Raw genomic sequence first — 22905 nt, 5'->3', positions numbered from 1 at the left:
AGTAGTAATACCACTGGGTAGAAATACTGTTACTAGTAAAAGTACAAAATCAATAGTATCAGAATAAACAAAAGAAGTCATAATGTAGAATGACCCATTTCAGATTAATAGCCTATATATTTTATTTTTGGATTATAATTATTGATGCATTGGTGTGTTCATGGCTTTAATGTTGCAGCTGTTTAATATGTATAATAATAGAAAATTATTTATGAGTTGATGATTTTATTTTTTGTTTACAATCTGAATCTGAAAAGTAAATTTCAATACTCAAGCAAATTAGATCAGAAAACGTAAATACTTTATTTATCCCAGAGGGGAAATTGTGTTTCTAATCAAGGCATTAGAGAAATAGAAATAACAATAAAAATCTGGCAAGTATAAAATATAAAAATATGGAAATATGTACAGTTATACTACAATATGTGACAGAAGTGTAATGAATAAAGAACAACAATGAGTACTGATAATTTTGAGAGATGAGATGAGTTAAATCCTTAAAAACTGCAGTATTGAGACAGAACAAACCAGCGTATTGCACAGAAGTCTAGTTGTGCTCGTTTGTCATAATTGTGTACAGTACTTGAGTTAGGTACTTTCCACCACTGGTAACGAATTAATACTGAAGACGTCAGATGTATCCTATTGTTATGATATGAGCTCATCATGTTATTGATCTACAAATGTCTGATGTCCAAAGTAATCATTCCTACAAAGCTCTTTATGTATTTAAAGTTGCACAAGAGTGGAACACAATGAATTACTCTGAACATCAGTTTGGTTATTTTATGCATTATTTTGCACGCACACATGTGCCTTATCAATATTGGAAAATATCTTTATTAAAATCGTGATAATGATTTCATCCAGCCTAAATTTTAAGAGTACATTTAAAGAGCTTTTTGGCTTTTTCTCTCTCCTTTATTGAGTTTTAGACCTTTTTTGTGCATGTAACAGGTTTGCAAAGTGAAAAAGCCCAAAGGGAGTTCCCATCTCCCACAGAAAACTCTGCTCTGAACTGAAAACAGCTCGTTTGTAGTCCAGCCGCTTCCCTTTCATCCTTGTGATGTCACAGGGATGAAAGCTGGTCGGCAACACGGCTTCTCGCTGACCCGCCCTTCTCTGCTTCTGATTGGCTAGTAGTCCTTAACTAGGAACTGAGCATGTGCAACTCCCAACAAAGATCATGTAGAGACAAGATGCATCACTCCACAGCTAAAACGAAGCCTTCAACACAGGCTGAAAAGAGGAGCTGCAGCAATGTGCAGTATGACAAAAAGTATGGTGTTTTTTTCTTTTAATTAAACCATGTAAACCTGTTCTGGTACAACCACTAAATAAGATTTTGAACCTGAAAATGAGCAGAAAACCTCCTCTTTAAACATGTTAAATTGAATTTAGCTGATGCTTTTATCCAAACTTAGCCTTACAGTTGCTCTATGTCAGAGGTCTCACGCCTCTGGAGCAACTAGGGGTTAAGTGTCTTGGTCAGGGACACATTGGTGGATGTGTCACAGTCGGGGATTGAACCCCATATATAAATTATACTGTAGATACTGGTGTTGAGAACAATATTGAGGTGTTGGTACTTTACGTGCTGATGCCAAATACTATGTGATTTCTGTGACCTAGCTTGTGAGAATCTGTGCTAATTCTTCTCAGAGTGAAGTGTTGGGTAATTAATCAGGAGAAAAACTAATACGGATCAGTCGCATCAGTGGATCTGATGGACAGTGATGACGACCAGTCTGTCCAGGTCTCTCACAGTGAGCCAGCAATCATCAGTCACGCTGTCAGTGAAACTGTACATCACTGTTGGTTTTAGCATCTGTACTGTCATTTCTTTATTTCCATGCTGTTTTTAGCAGCAACGCTTTGACTGGAATATTTCGACAAACGTCCGATGAATTGTTATTAAATGTTGAACAGACATTCGTTTCCCGAGAGGATGAAGCTTTATAGCTCTGGCAATTCCCAGTCGTTCTCAAAGGGGTCCTTGAGGGGGTTCCAGGGGGTCCCCAACAAAAAGGGGAATCATTTAATTTCACTTTAATTCCATCCATAAGTACCATAGTGACTGAATGCATGATTATTTTGGTTAATGGATTTCATACACTTTCTGGAATAAAATATCTAAAAGCCAAAATCCTATCAGATGGTTGATCCTGGAACAAAATCTTCAAATGGGGGTCCGTGGTCTAATTTGTGGCAGTTTAGGGGTTGCTGACATGAAAAAGTTTGGGAACCACTGCCATAGAGAAGCTCTTTACATTTACATTACATTTACATTTACACATTTGGCAGTTGCTTTTATCCAAAGCGACTTACATTTGAGAAACAACATACAAGCATCAACAGAGCATCAACTACAGATCTACAACTGACAATACATACTAGTAAGAGCAGCAATAAATACTAGTAAGAGCTCACAGTACCTATCACATCAATGGGGTAGATACCTAGGGAAGGAAGTAAGAGTTGACAAAAAGTGCAGTCAAAACAAAACGTGCAATCAATTCAAGATCATTGTAGGGGATAGAAGAAGAAGAGCACAGGAAGTGCAATAATGGGATGAGGTTGCATACAGAGGGAGAGAAAGTAGAGGAGAGAGGAGCTCAGTGCATCATGGGAAATCCCCCGGCAGTCTAGGCCTATAGCAGCATAACTAAGGGATGGTTCAGGACTACCTGAGCCAGCCCTAACTATAAGCTTTATCAAAGAGGAAAGTCTTAAGCCTACTCTTAAATGTGGAGATGGTGTCTGCCTCCTGAACCCAAACTGGAACCTGGTTCCACAGGAGAGGAGCTTGATAGCTGAACGCTCTGGCTCCTAGTCTACTTTTGGAGACTCTAGGAACCACAAGTAACCCTGCATTCTGGGAGCGCAGTGCTCTGGTGGGGTAGTAAGGTACTATGAGCTCTTTAAGATAAGATGGTGCCTGACCATTAAGAGCTTTGTAGGTAAGAAGAATGATTTTAAATTCTATTCTGGATTCTCGAGTTTGGCATTTTGGTCGTTGCCATCTTGGTTTTATTGGAAACAGATGTGACCACATTTGGACGAGACGGTGAAGCATCCGTAATTCACGTTAACTGTGATATTAACTGGCATGCTAATTTTGGCTAGCGACAAAGAGGCTTAAAACAAAATGTGCTTTCCAGAAAAAAAATGACCAGCCAACTCCTAATAATCTTTTTAACAGCGCTGGTACACAGCATGTCACTTGTCAATCAGCTTGTAGCCCCGCCCTAAAGCCAGACAGGCTTGTTTTCTACATCTTTAAAACCAAAGTAAATACATTTGAATGTCAGTAAATTTCGTCTGGAGTTCCTTCCACTCTTCTAATGAGAGTTATTGGAAGCTTTAAAAAGCTTTAAAATAGTGTTGTCAATCTTTGTCTTGTGTTCTGTTTCACCTATGAAGCAGAAAAAAAACATGACCTTTAGTTTTGACAAAAAGTTAGAAATATTGTTTGATATTAAAGCTCAACCAGCCTTTACTTATTGAGTCCTTTATTTTAATCTTTCTTTGTCGATACAAAGTGGGTTTGTCCTTCAGGTCATCTGGTTCCTTCATGCTGCGCCACTTTCCACTTGCACAGCATTTTAAAGCCATCGGGAGTTTTGGTGACATAAATCACAGCCTGCACTTCTGGCTGTTCACTGTGGATAAGGAATTCATACGAACTTGATTTATTTGGCTTTTAGCTTATTGCATCATGCTAAACAAAGTCCACACTTTACAGCGGGTGGATGCCTTTTGTTTTTTTGCTTTCAAATCTCTATGATCCAAACCCATGTCGCAGTAAGAGAGTCCACTCTGTCATTCACTAATCCACAGCTTAATATAACATAAATCATAATATTGGACTTTATTTCATTTCCCTGCCCTCTTGAGCGATGAAGAAAGGTCTGACCTTTATCAAATCTGTGTAGATTGATTGTGTATTTACCATTTATTAAAATTTATTCTCATGCGGCTGTCATTTCAGTCTGTTAATGATCAGGGACAAGAACAGTTACATATTCAAGATCAGTATCCAAATGATAATGCATAACAATTTTTGAAACAACAGATTATTTTAATTTAACTGTAGCTGGCAGATTTTAATCAGCTCTAGCTAACTAGTTAATTAAGCAAACAAATCTGCATCCATGAGTTGGTTCAAAACACTGTCTCCCGCCAACTAATGTTTTTAGTCTTATTTTTTTTAAACTAAAACGGCTTAAATATGCACTTTTCTGGCTACATAGTACACGATATTACGCTAAAAGACTAAGGTTAAAGCTAACAGGCCCCTGGTGGGAGCGTATCTATGTTCCCTAGCTCAATATATATGATATTTATGACATTATGTCTCCACTGACCGGACAGATATTGACCTTTCAAACTGCATTTGAAACATTCATCTGCCTTTCGTTCTTTTGTAATTTGAGGTGTAAAGTTATCCCATACCAATCAATATATATCAACAGACACACATGCTCAAATGTAATTAAATACAGAATTATGAAGCTTTGCCAGAGCAGTCATTTTAAAATGCAGTAAGAAAAAAGAAAATACGTAGAAACTAATTTAGTGTATTATATTATAGAAATATTACTGTTAATTTCTAGTATGTTGGTGTGTAAACATGCATTTTTAATTGTACCAAATATCCTGTATCCTAAATACATGTCCGCCATTTTTAACATTTACATTTACTCATTTGGCAGACGCTTTTATCCAAAGTGACTTACATTTGAGAAACAACATACAAGCATCAATAAAGCATCAGTACAGCAAGAGATCTACAAGTGACAATAGATACTAGCATGGGCAGCAATAAATGCTAGCAAGAGCTAATGGCACGCATGGCTTCAATCGGGAAAGAAGTAAGAGTTAACAAATAGTGCAGTTAATACAAGAGAAATGTAAGGCAATAGAAGAAGAAGACTTACATGCATCAGGAGGCGAGCGAGTACTACAACTGTACCAATATGTTGATGCATCGCTGTAAAACAGTAAATAGTATTCACATGACAGACCTGATGTTTGCAAAGCTGATATTAGACATTAACATTTCTGTTCTCCCTGCAGGTGGTGTCGGTGTTGCGTCCGGAGGAGATGTTTGAATGTGTGTTTACGTGCGGGACAGACTGCAAGGGGACGTCGCTTTATCCCTGCCTGCAGATCTTCGTCAACAACTCGGAGTCAAACTCTGTGGCCCTGCTGCACTTCGATGAGCAACAGCTGGTCCTCAACCCAAAGGTACGACGAACTGACTATTATTGTTCCACTGTGGCAAATTAAACTTACAAGTGATATCAGCGAAATGTGGTTCTTTACTAACATCTAGTGGCAGCTGCAGGAAAATACAATATCAACAACCGAAAAGTTCCATATTGAGATTTTACTTAAACATTTTAAACTATCCCGCTTTTAATTTACAAATACTACCACTGGCAGACAGTTACTAGCTAGTAGTACAAGCTAAAATTCTTGTATGAACAAAAGTTTTGCAGGATATTTGTAAAAAAATTTGAGCAAATTTGATGAAACTTTCACTTTAAATGTTAGCTAAGCTGTGATATGTTTAGTATTCGCTGTTTCAAGTGTTGGAAAGTTGTTAAGTAAACTCACACAAGTGCATATGTAGGTGTCATTTACACTGGGGACACTGGGGACATGCCCATTTGTTTAAAATGTTCTGAAAAATAGCAGCAAATGTTAAATAACAAATGAAAGGTTTATTTTCACAATGGGAAAACATGCAATGTGACGTAAATATAGAAGAAACAAATTTGCATTGTCCAAAAAAGATAAATTAAGCTAAAAAAAAAGCTACTGATTACTGAATTATAACTTTATATTTTGAATTGTCACCTGCCACCTGATTTTTGTGTTTCCCTTTATATAAAGAAATACATTTCCACCAGAAATTGGTGCAGGAAGTTTAGTGTTTAATTCCCACATTTTCAGCATTCGATATTTCTTCTCGTGAACCCGGTATTGTGCATTGCCACGTCTTGTGAGCTAAGTGAATCGTCACAACCCTAACCTGAGCTCTTATGTCCCCAACTTTTTTCAGCACAAAGTGACGCCCAAATTTTGAATTGTACTTTCTTAGAGTGTTTCCATTTTATTCTACTTTCTACTTCTACTCCACCACATCTCAGAGGCAATTATTACATTAGATGTATCTGATAGCTTGAGTTACTTTGCAGACTCTGACTAATAACAGAAAAAGTAATCAACAAAGAAAATATAATATAGTATTGTAGATTTTGATAAAATGGGGGGTTACAAGCTGCCCAGCAGTATGTAAATGTTACAGATTGCACTTTTAATTTATGCTGTGAAAAGAAGCGGACAGTAGGACAGCAGTCAAACAAGTATTAATGTCTCAGTTGAAAACTGATAGGGAAGCTTATTAATGATTGAGTTTATACATTGATTGAGTATATTTTGGTTGATTAATGAATTTATTTATACATGTATACAGGTTCTGGGTCAGATAAACATGGTGTTGAGCTGGTTACACTAGTTGAATCATTGCGTTTTGGGTTGATTCAGTGCGTGAATGTGAAATCAGGTCAATCAGAAGTCAAATGTCTGATTTTTGAATCGTGCAAAGATGAAAATGGAAACGCAGCAGCAATCTTGTGAATTACATGCTGTTGTTTGTTGTGTGTGTTTGTGTGTGTGTGTGTGTGTGTGTGTGTGTGTGTGTGTGTGTAGTCTCACTTTAAACGCCTGCACAACCACAACTTTGGCCAAAAGTATATGGACACGTCATGTTTTTGTCTGGGTTTGGTTTTGGCTTTTTAGTTCCAGTGAAGGGAAACCTTAATACTTCCCATCCACTTCAATCTACTTCCCACATGAGCTACACACGTTTTTCATTGCTGCATGTAATTAGGGTTCTATCTTTTGTTTTTAAATCACTTTGTTCCCTTTCTGTAAGTCAAAAGCTGCACTTCTGGCCTCTTATTCCTTCAAAGGTTCATTCTTCAAAAGTGTTTTTGTGTCATACCTCCATTTTTGAGTGTGGACATGGCAACATCCCAGTGCACAAAGCTCTAATAAAGAAATGGCTTTCCCAGTTTGGTGAGGAAGAACTTGACCTCGACCCCATCCAACACCTTAGGGATGAACTGGAGCACCGACAGTGAACCGGACCCCATCACCAACACCGGTGTTGAAGACGTTGCCCTGGTTTTACTTCCTCAAAATATTTTAGTCTCTTTCTTTGTCTGATTTTGAAAACAGAACTACAGATAAAGAATCATAAAAATCAAGCTTATTTTTTAAAAATGTTATTCATTCATATTCTTCGCTTTGTGTGGTTAAAATACAAGAACACTAGCTGTTCTATGGTAGCATCTTTTCAGAGGTGTTTACAGCGTGCGTAGTTGGAGGATTGTTCTTGCACATTTAGTTTGGGTGATCGCCTGCACTCTGTGCTCCATCTGTTGAATCGAACCTACTGCTTCGTGTCAGGGTGGGCGTGATATTTAATTGAGCGACTCGTCTGCATCATTTACAGATTCTGTGTCACGGTTTGGAGGCTTTGCTGTTTGGATTTTGTTGTTTTTGGTAAGAACAATGTAATTTGTTCTGTTTCCTGTTTTACTCTGAAGATGTTCTCTCCGATCGGTTGTCCACTACTTTTCAAAATGCATTCTGGGATACACTGAGTGGACTATATAGGGTATAATAATTATCACTATACATTCGGACAGCACTACAAAATGGCGAGCTCACTATATGGTCCACTATATAGTGAGTAGTGGGTGATTTCGGACACAGCCGTTGTCTTGTTTTACTTCCTGTCCCTGTGTTCACTGATGGTCTGGTGTGGATCACCTGTCCCTCCCTCTTTATTAGTTCCGTGCTCACTGCTGTTTCACCAGTGTGTCTACTTGTGTTTCTGCAGACATCTCGTTGCCGGTCTTCTCTCTCGTGTTGCCCTGTGTTTTGTGGATGTCGTATGGATTCATAGATTACTACCTGTTACATGTTGTTTGGTTTTGGACTGCCTCACTTTTCACATGCAAGTTTACACCCGTTTATTTAAGTAAACCTCACTAAATATACCGCCGTCTTGCAAATATCTGTATCTGGGCCCCGTTTCTGGTGTCAGCATTATGTTTTGTTCACTTAATCTAAAAAAATACTTTTTTATATCTCATATCTGAACTGTAAACTTATTATAGCATGAAAACTAACAGAAAGAAACAGCTGGAGATGACATGTATTTAGTTAGATTTCTGCAGTAAAAGCTGTTTAAGATTGGATTAAATCGACAGTTATTTAATGTTATTTTATTTAAGTGTTGATGCGATTTGTTTCCAGATGTTTGATATTCAGGATACAAACACACAATCACACACCTGCTGAACATCCGGCCATCCTGCAGGTGTTTTTCCCACAGCCAGATGTTGATCTCAGCTTTTAACACTAGGCCACCATAGACCTCACTAAAGCTACTGCTACTACTACTTGGATACTATGCAAACAAACTATATACTACTGTCACTATATAACAACAACTACTAGTTGGGACAGCAGTAATAACACTAACTAAAGATACTACATTACCAGCGGTGGACATTAACTAAGTACATTTATGCTTTCACTCCTTCATTTATTTGATAACTTTATTATTAACTAGAATTTTAATACAAACTATGTATATGTTTTTTGATAGTTATGTACTTTTACTTTGATGTATTTCTCTCTTTTCTCCTGATGGTCTGAATAACAGATTTGTCACTTGTTGCTTTTTAGAAATAAAGTTGCTGAGGGTCTGAAAGAGGTGGACCAAACCACTGTGAGGTATATGAGAGGGGAGGACCTAATCTTTCAAAGTTTAAATACGCATTGGACTCTAAGTATATAATGAGAGCTTTTAACCGTTTGTGTACCAAATGCATTCACTAGACACTGACAGACAACAGTGGGTGTATTTTAATTTATGGATCAATATCAGCAGGATATTAGTAGGGACATGTTGCTAAATTCTGCAGCCTTGCTTTTACTTAAAAAAGAATCCTGAGCTTTTACTTGTAACAGAGTATTTCTACATGGTGATAGTACTACATTTACTTAAGTAAAAGATCTGCATACTTCTTCCACCTCAGCTAAATCCGTCATTAAATAAACTGTTATTGTAGCTGGTCAGATACATGCGTTTGAACTGGACTTGATGGATTATATTTCATTGTCTCAGTTATACCTGAAGCAACACGTGGCGCCCCCTGCATGTTTTTAACGACATGTTCATCTATCACATGAACGTGCAGGTGTCCACATACTTTTGGCCGTGTGGTGTAGGGAGCACCCCTGATGAGGGAGACTGGGAGGAGGGGGAGAGATGGGCGGGACCTGAGGGGGAAAGACAAAATAACAACACCGCGTGTCTCTGCGGTCCGTGGGACATCCGCCTCCTCCTAATCTTCCTCTTCTTCAGTGCACGTCTAGGTCGTCGCCACAGCAACAGAGTAAATATAGAGGGGAGAGACGGCGCGTCATCGATGCCGCTCAGTCGCCATGGCGACCGCAACGGAGATGATGAGTAGAGCGAGAGAGAGAGAGAGAGCGAGAGACAAGTCACGCTTCATTCAGAAATCCTTTAATGTCTAATAGAGAGAGAGAGAGAGAGAGAGAGGGTGAATATTAGGATTGATGTCACACTGTATCACTCATGTGACCTTTAATATATAAATAATGGGAGAGAGACGAGGGAGGGAGGGAGGGAGGGAGGGAGGGAGGGAGTCACGCTTCACACAGAGAACCTTTGAAGCTCCGCCCGCTCCAAGGTCTGAATTTTGAGACTGAAAACATCATTACCTTGTTGGCCTTTCGTGTTACACAGGTGTGTGTATCTGTTAAATACCTACATGCAGATATGAACAGTAAAATGCACATGAAATTTGTCCCCTGCATTTAACCCATTCTAAGTAGAAGCAGTGGGCTCCCACCACGCGGCGCCCGGGGAGAATTCGGGGTTCCCTTGCTAAGGGGCACTTTCAGCAATGGTCCATGGTGGACTTGAACTGGCGCCCCTCCAGTTCCCAACCCAAGTCCCCACAGACTGAGCTAATGCAGCCCCGTATGTGGTCCATGTTCGTGTTGTAAAAGCTTCTGTAATAACCTTTTCTGACTTATGTTCGTGGTAAATACTATTAGGATTCTAATATTTGTCAGGACGCTCTAAAATATATCCCCCTGTAGATAAGATTAAGATTAGATAGATAGATTAAGCCCAGGAACTCAGGCAAGGAACTACCGCTCTTATGTTTAGAGCAAACACTTAAATAAATAGCTTTCCAAAATAATTTGTTTAAAAAAAGATTTAAAACTGAGGATAGCAACAAATAATACATAGAACCAAATAATATTTGTGCCTGATAAATAATAATAAATCATCAAAATTGTTTCTGATTAATTATCTGCTGTTTCAGCACTAATAAACTAATAAAAATACTAATACTTTCATTGTTTTAGTTCCTTTTAAAGGTGAAACTGATACAAGTAATCCAACACTACTACTTCAGAGTTGGATACTAGTCTCAATATTCACACAAGCAAAAATACTTATACTGCAACAACTTTTACTACCTCCACAGTCACTACTACAACACTAACTACTAATTGGGGCAGCAGTAATAACACTAGCTACAGCTAATGGTACTACATTACGAGTGGTTGAAAATAACTGAGTACATTTACTCAAGTTCTGTACTTATGTGCAATTTTGAGTTACTTTATTTGAATATTTCCATTTTATGTTACTTTATACGTTCACTTCACTACATTTTGGAAGCCACTAATGTACTTTTTTTTTACTCCACTCCTGGTTTTATTTGATAACTTTAGTAAGTATAATACAAAATATAATCAACTAATACATTATTTTATTTATTATTATAGATGAAGCTACCCAGCAGTACTCAGTCATTAAAATTAACTCCATATGTACCAGCTGTAACTCATGAACGCATTCAATAATTATACTCCAAAAATATAATAGATGTTATTCTGAAATTAACCATTCTCCATGGTGACTACATCTCTTTTTAGTACTTTTACTACTTTTACTTAAGTTAAAGATCTGCGTACTTCTTCCAGCTCTGCTAAATCCATCATTAAATAAAATGTTCTCGCAGCAGGTTGGAATAGCGGACCCTATGAAACAAATGAAAACAATTTCCTCTGGTCAAACTCTGGTGACCTTTTACCTTCATCTGACAGACAGACAGTAGAACAGCTGACTGCAAGACAGATGAAGAGAGAGAGACCTGGAGTTAATTGGTGTTGTATCTATAGGGGGCGATTAGTTAATGGAGCCGCCTGTGGACCACATGACTGACGTGACATTAAGATCAACAGCAGCAGGAGTGACACCAACTGACTCTATGTGTTTATCCACTTTAACTTGGCTCTTAATTTCATAGTTTTGTCCTCCATTTTCATCGATGATAATTACTCTGTACTCGTGAAGTTAACAGCTGATGTGTGGGAAACAAACCAAGAGGTCAGACACATTTATTTAGAGGAGGAAACAAAGACAAACGTTACAGTTTTTACCCAAAATGTCCGTAATAAACATCCTTTACATTTATATTTATACCTAGGGAAAGAAGAAAGAGTTAACAAAAAAGTGCAATCAATACAAGAGAATTGTAAGGGCATAGAAGAAGAAGGGCACAGGAAGTGCATGCTGTTATAAGAGGAAGTGTTCTCAGAAGAGATGAGTTTTCAAGAGTTACTTGAAGTTAGAGAGGGACACCCCTGCTCTGATGGCGTGTGGTAGCTCGTTCCACCATTGTGGTTGTCACAGGTGTTTTAAATCAAAAGAGGATTTTTTAAAACTTTATGCAAATGTAAATAATTAAACAGAAAAAGAAAAATCAAACAATAAATAATAAAATAGGATTCATTAAAAAAGACAAAGAAAACAGGATTTTAAAATAATCAATAAATTAATAAAAGATTTTGAAGAATACAATTTTTACAAATATACATGAAATGTAAAATAGACCAATTTCAAAATAGAAATAAACAAAATAAATAATAAAAAAGGATTCATTAAAAAAAGAAAAACACAGGATTTCAAAAGAAATTAAAAACTTATAAGTTAAAATTTTTTTTAATTAAATTTAAATAATTTAAATTTAAATAAACAATAATAAAAAAAATAAAATAGGATAAATAAAAAATAAAATTCAGAACAGCAAAAAACCTAAAAAAATAGAAATAAATAATAAAATAAATGCATTTTAATAAAAGAAGATGATTAGTTTGAACTAAACAGCCATGAAAACAGAGTTGTAAAGTCACAGACCGGATCTTGTGCTCTTGTTTTTAATTAAATACATGGAAGCGTTTTGCTTATACCAGTTTAACCTTTTACCACATTGTCGTTCTGAGGCCACTCCAGATGCTTATTACATTATATCTTATAGAGTAGGGGCTTTTAAAGTCTAAGACTGTGGGCCTCCTCTTTGCTTGCATTGTTTCGCTCAATTCCTGAATGCCTAAAGGGTCATGAGTATGTTATTTGATCCCATCCCTAGTGTCCTTCTGATGAGAAAATAAACTGAGCTGTACAATTATATGGATTTGTATGACACTGAGGGGCTCTGTGGAAGCCGTAATAAAAACAGATAACTACCTGTATGCCATTAACTCAAGCATACAGAGATGCAGGCGCTGGGATCATAATTTAAAAACTATGACAGTCTTTTTATAAATGGCATATTACCAGAAAGTCTCTTTAGAGACAGGTGGATCTGAGCAGACGAGACACATCGATGCATCAGTTTGATAACCTCTCGGAAAGGTATTGTGGGAGACACACACACAGTAACACACACCTGCAGAACCATCTCTGGTTTATTGGGGTCAGGAGTTCATTTAATTTCTGTAAGAACAAAAATGAACTGTGGAGAAGAGTGCAGAGACGAGAAAGAAAAAAATAAATGGACCACCACGGCTGGGCTGCTGCAAGGTGTGTGTGTGTTTTGTGTGTCAGACATCCATCCAGCGTCCTTACACTCTGCTGGTCTCTAAACACGAACAGATAAGCTTATGATCAGATAACAACTAAAACCTGCTGCTGTAATTAAAATGTGGCAAACACATCAACCGAATGAGTGTATATGTACATTTGTGTGTGTGTGCTTGTTCAAGCACGCACTATGTCAATAAAGCACCATGTTCATTGGAATCAGTAGGTGTGAAAACAAATAATCAGAGTGTCTGACTGGACTGTTTTGGATCTGTGAAGGTGACATTAAAACTCTTTTATTTAACTCTTTAACTTCAGTTATTTGAAAACTGGGCAACAGCGGTACATGTTTGTATCTCCTGGGTCTTATTTTGGTAGTTTTGTCAGGCGTAATAACTGCAAACGGTCGGCTTTTTAGCAATCAAAACTCTTTCTGTTTCAAGCAAAAAGAAGGACATTTGCTATAGAATAGAAAGGCACTATGGTGCACAGCGTGTGGACGCTCATCACATACTTGTGATGCTTTGTCAAGACCCTTTGGCATCGCTTTTTAATGCCCCTTCAGCGTCAATAGCATAAATATGCAGCATCCGGTTAGACTTTCAAAATTAAACTAGTGGTAAACGTTGTGAAAGGTCGCAATTTGGTCAGGTTTAGGCACCGAAACCCACTTGGTTAGGATCAGGCACCAAACCTACTTGGGGAAGTTTAGGCACCAAAACTACTTTATTAGGTTTAGGCACCAAAACCTACTTGGTAAAGTTTAGGCACCAAAACCTACTTGGTTAGGTTTGGGCACTAAAACTACATGGCTTAGGCACCAAAACTACTTGGTTAGATTCAGGCAACAAAACTACTTGGTTAGGCACCAAAACCTACTTGGTTAGGTTTGGACACCAAAACTACTTGGTTAGATTCAGGCAACAAAACTATTTGGTTTAGGCACAATAACCACTGGGTTTATGCACTAAAACTACTTGGTTTAGGCACCAAAACCTGGTTTGGGTCCAAAACTACTTGGTTAGGTTTAGGCTCCAAAACTACTTGGTTAGGTTTAGGCACCAAAACCTACTTGGTTAGGTTTAGGCACCAAAACTACATGGTTAGGTTCAGGCAACAAAACTACTTGGTTTGGGCACCAAAACTGCGTGGTTAGGTTCTGGCACCAAAACTACTTGGTTTGGGCGTCAAAACTACTTGGTTTGGGCGTCAAAACTACTTGGTAAGGTTTAGGCACCAAACTTGGTTTATGCACTAAAACTACTTAGTAGAGTTTAGACACCTAAACCTACTTGGTTTGGTCTGGGCACCAAAACTACTTGGTTAGGCACCAAAACCTACTTGGTTAGGTTTGGGCACCAAAACTACTTGGTTAGGTTTAGGCACCAAAACTACTGGGTTTATGCACTAAAACTACTTGGTTTAGGCACCAAAACCTGGTTTGGGCACCAAAACTACTTAGTTTAGGCACCAAAACTTGGTTTGGGTACCAAAACTAATTGGTTTGGGAGCCAAAACTACTTTGTTAGGTTTAGGCAACAAAACTACTTGGTTTGGGCACCAAAACTACGTGGTTAGGTTTGGGCACCAAAACTACTTGGTTAGACACGAAAACCTACTTGGTTAGGTTTGGGCACCAAAACTACTTGGTTAGATTCAGGCAACAAAACTATTTGGTTTAGGCACCATAACCACTGGGGTTATGCACTAAAACTACTTGGTTTAGGTACCAACACTACTTGGTTAGGTTTAGGCACCAAAACTACTTAGTTTGGGCACAAAAACTACTTGGTTAGGTTTGGGCTCCAAAACTACTTGGTTAGGTTTAGGCACCAAAACCTACTTGGTTAGGTTTAGGCACCAAAACTACATGGTTAGGTTCAGGCAACAAAACTACTTGGTTTAGGCACCAAAACCTGGTTTGGGCACCAAAACTACTTGGTTAGGTTTAGGCACCAAAACTACTTAGTTTAGGCACCAAAACTTGGTTTGGGTACCCTAACTAATTGGTTTGGGCGCCAAAACTACTTTGTTAGGTTTAGGCAACAAAACTACTTGGTTTGGGCACCAAAACTACGTGGTTAGGTTTGGGCAACAAAACTACTTGGTTAGGCACGAAAACCTACTTGGTTAGGTTTGGGCACCAAAACTACTTGGTTAGATTCAGGCAACAAAACTATTTGGTTTAGGCACCATAACCACTGGGGTTATGCACTAAAACTACTTAGTTTGGGCACAAAAACTACTTGGTTAGGTTTGGGCTCCAAAACTACTTGGTTAGGTTTAGGCACCAAAACCTACTTGGTTAGGTTTAGGCACCAAAACTACATGGTTAGGTTCAGGCAACAAAACTTCTTGGTTTAGGCACCAAAACCTGGTTTGGGCACCAAAACTACTTGGTTAGGTTTGGGCACCAAAACTACTTGGTTAGGTTTAGGCACCAAAACTACTTAGTTTAGGCACCAAAACTACTTAGTTTAGGCACCAAAACTTGGTTTGGGTACCAAAACTAATTGATTTGGGCGCCAAAACTACTTTGTTAGGTTTAGGCAACAAAACTACTTGGTTTGGGCACCAAAACAACGTGGTTAGGTTTGGGCACCAAAACTACTTGGTTAGGTTTAGGCACCAAAACTTACTTGGTTAGGTTTAGGTACCAAAACTACATGGTTAGGTTCAGGCAACAAAACTACTTGGTTTAGGCACCAAAACCTGGTTTGGGCACCAAAACTACTTGGTTTAGGCACCAAAACCTGGTTTGAGCACCAAAACTACTTGGTTAGGTTTAGGCACCAAAACTACTTAGTTTAGGCACCAAAACTTGGTTTGGGTACCCTAACTAATTGGTTTGGGCGCCAAAACTACTTTGTTAGGTTTAGGCAACAAAACTACTTGGTTTGGGCACCAAAACTACGTGGTTAGGTTTTGGGCACCAAAACTACTTGGTTAGATTCAGGCAACAAAACTACTTGGTTAGGCACCAAAACCTACTTGGTTAGGTTTGGACACCAAAACTACTTGGTTAGATTCAGGCAACAAAACTATTTGGTTTAGGCACCATAACCACTGGGGTTATGCACTAAAACTACTTGGTTTAGGTACCAACACTACTTGGTTAGGTTTGGGCACCAAAACTACTTGGTTAAGTTTGGGCACCAAAATTTGGTTTAGGCACCAAAACTACTTGGTTTAGGCACCAAAACCACTTGGTTAGCTTTAGGCACCATAACTACTTGGCTTAGGCACCAAAATTAGGTTTGGGCACCAAAACTACTTGGTTTAGGCACCAAAACCACTTGGTTAGCTTTAGGCACCAAAATTTGGTTTGGGCACCAAAACTACTTGGTTTAGGCACCAAAACCACTTGGTTAGCTTTAGGCACCATAACTACTTGGTTTAGGCACCAAAACCACTTGGTTAGGCACCAAAACTTGGTTTGGGTACCAAAACTAATTGGTTTGGGCGCCAAAACTACTTTGTTAGGTTTAGGCAACAAAACTACTTGGTTTGGGCACCAAAACTATGTGGTTAGGTTTTGGGCACCAAAACTACTTGGTTAGATTCAGGCAACAAAACTACTTGGTTAGGCACCAAAACCTACTTGGTTAGGTTTGGACACCAAAACTACTTGGTTAGATTCAGGCAACAAAACTATTTGGTTTAGGCACCATAACCACTGGGGTTATGCACTAAAACTACTTGGTTTAGGTACCAACACTACTTGGTTAGGTTTGGGCACCAAAACTACTTGGTTAGGTTTGGGCACCAAAATTTGGTTTAGGCACCAAAACTACTTGGTTTAGGCACCAAAACCACTTGGTTAGCTTTAGGCACCATAACTACTTGGCTTAGGCACCAAAATTAGGTTTGGGCACCAAAACTACTTGGTTTAGGCACCAAAACCACTTGGTTAGCTTTAGGCACCAAAATTTGGTTTGGGCACCAAAACTACTTGGTTTAGGCACCAAAACCACTTGGTTAGCTTTAGGCACCATAACTACTTGGTTTAGGCACCAAAACCACTTGGTTAGGCACCAAAACTTGGTTTGGGTACCAAAACTAATTGGTTTGGGCGCCAAAACTACTTTGTTAGGTTTAGGCAACAAAACTACTTGGTTTGGGCACCAAAACTACGTGGTTAGGTTTTGGGCACCAAAACTACTTGGTTAGATTCAGGCAACAAAACTACTTGGTTAGGCACCAAAACCTACTTGGTTAGGTTTGGACACCAAAACTACTTGGTTAGATTCAGGCAACAAAACTATTTGGTTTAGGCACCATAACCACTGGGGTTATGCACTAAAACTACTTGGTTTAGGTACCAACACTACTTGGTTAGGTTTGGGCACCAAAACTACTTGGTTAGGTTTGGGCACCAAAATTTGGTTTAGGCACCAAAACTACTTGGTTTAGGCACCAAAACCACTTGGTTAGCTTTAGGCACCACAACTACTTGGCTTAGGCACCAAAATTAGGTTTGGGCACCAAAACTACTTGGTTTAGGCACCAAAACCACTTGGTTAGCTTTAGGCACCAAAATTTGGTTTGGGCACCAAAACTACTTGGTTTAGGCACCAAAACCACTTGGTTAGCTTTAGGCACCATAACTACTTGGTTTAGGCACCAAAACCACTTGGTTAGGCACCAAAACTTGGTTTGGGTACCAAAACTAATTGGTTTGGGTACCAAAACTAATTGGTTTGGGCGCCAAAACTACTTTGTTAGGTTTAGGCAACAAAACTACTTGGTTTGGGCACCAAAACTACGTGGTTAGGTTTTGGGCACCAAAACTACTTGGTTAGATTCAGGCAACAAAACTACTTGGTTAGGCACCAAAACCTACTTGGTTAGGTTTGGACACCAAAACTACTTGGTTAGATTCAGGCAACAAAACTATTTGGTTTAGGCACCATAACCACTGGGGTTATGCACTAAAACTACTTGGTTTAGGTACCAACACTACTTGGTTAGGTTTGGGCACCAAAACTACTTGGTTAGGTTTGGGCACCAAAATTTGGTTTAGGCACCAAAACTACTTGGTTTAGGCACCAAAACCACTTGGTTAGCTTTAGGCACCATAACTACTTGGCTTAGGCACCAAAATTAGGTTTGGGCACCAAAACTACTTGGTTTAGGCACCAAAACCACTTGGTTAGCTTTAGGCACCAAAATTTGGTTTGGGCACCAAAACTACTTGGTTTAGGCACCAAAACCACTTGGTTAGCTTTAGGCACCATAACTACTTGGTTTAGGCACCAAAATTTGGTTTGGGCACCAAAACTACTTGGTTTAGGCACCAAAACTACTTGGCTTAGGTACCAAAACTACTTGGTTAGGTTTAGGCACCATAACTACTTGGTTTAGGCACCAAAATTTGGTTTGGGCACCAAAACTACTTGGTTAGGTTTAGGCACCATAACTACTTGGTTTAGGCACCAAAATTTGGTTTGGGCACCAAAACTACTTGGTTTAGGCACCAAAACCACTTTGTTATGTTTAAGCACCAAAACCAATTGGATAGGTTTAGGCACCACACCAAGTAAGTTTAACCTTCATGATGCTACAGGGCTTCCCCCAGTGCGTTGAACTGTGACCCTGCATCCATATGTGCCGACTTGTTGTGAGAACAGGTTGTATGGTGGTGATCAAACCTCTCATCCCATAAAAGCAGATAATCAGTGATGTTATTAAAAGCTACTAATAACAGACGAGGCCATAGTACATCATTTCCAGTCACATGGTGTCATTCAGCTGTGGAATGAAAAGGAAAATTACATTTTTATTTCAAATTAAAATTTAAATGCTAATTCTGCCTAATTACAACTGACTCAGTAGGTTTATAGGTTTTTATAGTTTAATATCTGAGATCTGTGAACACACAAAGTTGCTGAAAAATACTTTGCAATATTTTTTACATGTGTAATACAAACCACAGAAGTTAAATCACTGCCTTTACATTGTACTTGTCAGATGTCTCCTGCCTATTTATTTGATATGTATATACTTCTATATGTTATTTTATCTTTATTTTATCTTTACAGCTTCTAAACTCTGTGCAGCATTAAAGGGTGGCAATCCATTGTTGTACTTCTGCAGTGACACCAAAGTCATTCAGTGTTCAGTCAGACGATCAGACAGGTTGGAAACAAAGCGACAGATTATCCAGATTATTTCAAAGGCTTTATTTGGAGGTCAAAATGAAAGTGAGCACCTGTCAGCGAAGGTACTTTCAGACAGAGAGGGGAAGCTGCTGCTGATGTGCACACACAACTTTTTGATGATGATGATGGTTGACTTTTTGGTCAACTTGTTTTCAACAATATTTTAACATTTTTTACATTTTTAACAGCCTTAAAATAAACTGCAGGTTATCAGCTGGTAGCAGAGTTTGAATTTGCAGACAAAGCACAAGCAAATTATGAACAACATGTTAAAACATTTGTTAGCAAAAGGCTAGTTAGCAGCAGATATCTTAGACTTTAGCTAATTTCCCAACACCACTGACGGATAGCTGACTTCAAAAAGTCATCAGACTGCAGCAGCAAAACAAGCCAGATGTGTGCATCACTTAGAAGTGTCCCCTGGAAAAACATTTGTTGTGTTTCCAAATGTGTTGCAAACTATTTGCATGTGTTCTCTTAAGGGCCGCTGTAGTTTTATGGCTACAGCCTGATTATAATTTAAACTACACTGAGCTATCCAGTACTGCACTGAATTACTGTGTAGTGTATTTAAATTATACACAGTAAAGTAAATTTAATTTCAAAAGCTGCATTGTCAATTAAATTCAGTAAATAGTGAAGCTGACCATTTGATGATTTTATATTCATGTAATTAGGATACAAAGGTCAATTAGATGGTGATCTGCAAGAGAAATAAAGAAAAATATTCAGTAATAATCATCTGCTTTTAGTGATCAAACAATATTAACAATATCATAAACAATTATTGTTCATAAAAACAGTATTTCTTCTAGATTAAAAAACATTTTTCATGACAGATCTCTATATAATTATGATGAATCCGGAAGACCGTTTGTTTGTTTGTTTGTTTGTTGTTGTTTTAAACTTAACATTAAATGTCATGGGGGGGGGGGGGAGGTTGCTTCTACTTTCTGAGAGCCGGGTTGCAGTTTATTGCTCTGCGTTCACAGTGTTCCCCTGGCTTTCCATCAAATATTGACATCAGTGCTTTCACACACACACCTGCAAACACTCGCTTCAGGATGCCGTCATTAGGTGCGGGCAGAAAAGCACTCTGGGAAAAGAGCCGACTTATGTGTGTGTGTGTGTGTGTGTGTGAAAGCAGTGAGTTATGTCTATATTCCCAGACAGCACATGCACATAATACTAATGTAGCCAGTCTTGCTCGGCTTGGCACATTAAACTAGAAATGGATTGAAGTGTGTGTGTGTGTGTGTGTCCATCACACAATATATTTCATAAGTGCGGAAGTCTTAACAACAAACTAAAGCTGCTTTGGCTTTGGAGGAGATCTGCAATATCTCAACACACACAGATGTTGGCTTTATGATGGGGATTACTCTCCAGCTTGTTGCACTGCAGAGGCCTTCTGATTCTGTAGAAACTTCGGCGTCTATCTTTGGCAAGTGCTTCTTTTTTTTAATTACCAAACGTGATGCTTTGTCAGAGAGATAAATTCTCCATTTTGAAGTCTTTGTTGGTGACGTCATGTGCAACAACTGTGTTGTTCCACAAAGATGTTTTGTTTTTGAATGAAAGTGTATCCAACTGAGGAAAAGTGAACTTGGAGCTTCCGTGCTCAAATTAACAATAATAATAATAATAATAATAATAATAATAATAATAATAATTGTAGGAGCAACTTTTGGGAGTTTATATATATACCTTGCAGTAAATTCAGGAGGCACCACTCTAAAAGTCTCAAAACAATCACTTTGGAACTCTGGTTAATAAATCAATTAAATGTGCAAAGGTTAAAGAGTTTTGGAGTCCTGCATAGTCAACAAGTCCTCATACATAAATGACAAAATAGGTCGATTGTCGAGTAACCCAAAACGACATGTACCGGACCTTAAGTGTGTTACTTAAGTCACATGAAGTAAGTCACATGACGTTTAACACGTGTTAAACATTGTGAAACTGTGTTCGTTTGGTTAGGTTTAGGAAAAGATTATGGTTTGGGTTAAAATAAGTGAGTTTACTTGACTCATCCAACCCACATGGACGTTTCTGTTATTAGGCCTACTTTTAGCGTTGGACAATGATGCTTAAGGCTGCCATATGTGATGGTACGAGACGCCGAAAGATGGCACAAAGCCCTGGGAATGACAACGGGCTTGAGTCGTGTGCTTGGCCTGCACTGTTACGCTGTGCTTTGCTCAGTTAATGTCACCAGCACATACAGGGAGAAGGGTCGCTTTGGTGTGCTGCTCTGGCTGGGAAAAGTTGATCGAAAGTTCAAATTGTGCTGTCTTTACTGTGCATTCAAGGTCTGAGAAAACGCTGCCGACACCGTTTTCCATTTTAAAACCACAGGTAGTGTTTTAGTGAAGACGGGCAAAAACAAAGGACTATAGAAACGATGACGCAGACGCTCACGTATGACTCTCTGATGGGGCCTCATAATTCATGAGTTTTGACATGGACTTTTTATTAAAACATTTTGTACCGTGCAAATAATACTTATAGCCTACACTTGTACCTGTGCATGTTGCTGTTTAGCTACTTTGCCACGACTCCCAGTCCGTTTTCTGCCACCACAGCCGCTTTTAACTCCTGTGTTACATTCAGTAACAGTCCCAGCTCGTTATTGGTCCATGACAAAAAGAATTCTGCTGTGGTTTTTGTCTGCATTAATTTATTCTTTCGCCAAATCTTCTGAAACTACAAAATAGACCACCTACTTTATGTTTACACCGGCACGCACCTGCCCAGTGTACGTGGACGGCCACTGGATGTGCGCTTTCAGTCATTTTAATATAGACAGAGATCAACTCTGATACGCAGCTAAAACACTACAAAGATTTATTCGTTTTAAATCTCAATTTTTTAACTAAAAAGGAGTAGTGTGGATGGGGCCTTAGGGAGACTTCTGTGTCGCTGCCGTAGAATAGCAGACTGCACTGTGGAGGAGACCTCTGTCTTCAGTTTAAGTCACACAGTGAGCGAATTATCTATTGAGTACAGTGATACCTACATGAGGATGAAGATGATGCTGGTATTGATGATGTTAAATCTTTAAAATGTTCTCTATAAAGAGCTCTACAAAAGACACACAACCAAGAAAAGATTGGATCAAAGTGGAATAAAAAATAAATAAATACATTGTTAAATAAATAAAATAAACACTCTGAGACAAAGTGTTTTTAGGATTGAAAAGATATCTTGCCTGATGATGCTGATGCATTGCGTTCTTGTCTATTTTCTGCTTCTTTTTTCATAGAAATTAATCTTTGACGCATTATTATGTGTCGCGGCTGGTAACGCTCATTTGTGCTGAGAAAATAGGTGGATGCAGATCTGGGCAGGAAGCCTTCATCATCTCTTCTACCGAATTATGCTTCCACCTCTTAAAGGTTCTTCTCAGATCCTTTGCTCTGCACGCTGATCAAACAGGTTATCACCGCATGTTGTTGCTGAATCTCAGTGAATGCTGCTTCTACTGAATGTAATAAAATATTAATGACTCTAAACGTTCATAAAATAAATACTTTGAATCATTTATCACCATTGATGAACCCAACAAATGATATTAGAGCGTTTAAAAGCATTATCTGGAGGTGCATTTCTGAGGACCTCTCTACATTTTTCTAACATCAGTGGCCCTCAGGTTCATGCAGCTGGTTTTGTTTCTGGTTTGGACCCAGACGTTGATTATATCAGCAGCAGACACTTTCTCATGTCCAGGTTTCAGTGGAAAATCAC

The 22905-nt window shown here is 38.6% G+C and overlaps 1 protein-coding gene across 1 annotated transcript in view; it reads left to right on the top strand.

Moving 5' to 3' along the window:
* LOC119894863 (calcium-activated potassium channel subunit beta-4-like) overlaps positions 1-22905 on the top strand; it is a 50598-nt gene that overhangs the window by 971 nt on the left and 26722 nt on the right. The window contains exon 2 of the mRNA XM_038707556.1: positions 5080-5250. Coding sequence (XP_038563484.1) covers positions 5080-5250 — 171 coding nt within the window. The remainder of the gene's footprint in view (positions 1-5079; positions 5251-22905) is intronic.

This window comes from Micropterus salmoides, unplaced genomic scaffold (assembly GCF_014851395.1).
Source record: "Micropterus salmoides isolate LMB-PRFRI ecotype aquatic unplaced genomic scaffold, ASM1485139v1 Ms_hic_scaffold_9, whole genome shotgun sequence".
Lineage (NCBI taxonomy): Eukaryota > Metazoa > Chordata > Actinopteri > Centrarchiformes > Centrarchidae > Micropterus > Micropterus salmoides.
The sequence above is the reverse complement of the archived record's forward strand: the minus strand, read 5'-3'. Positions and strand labels throughout refer to the sequence as shown.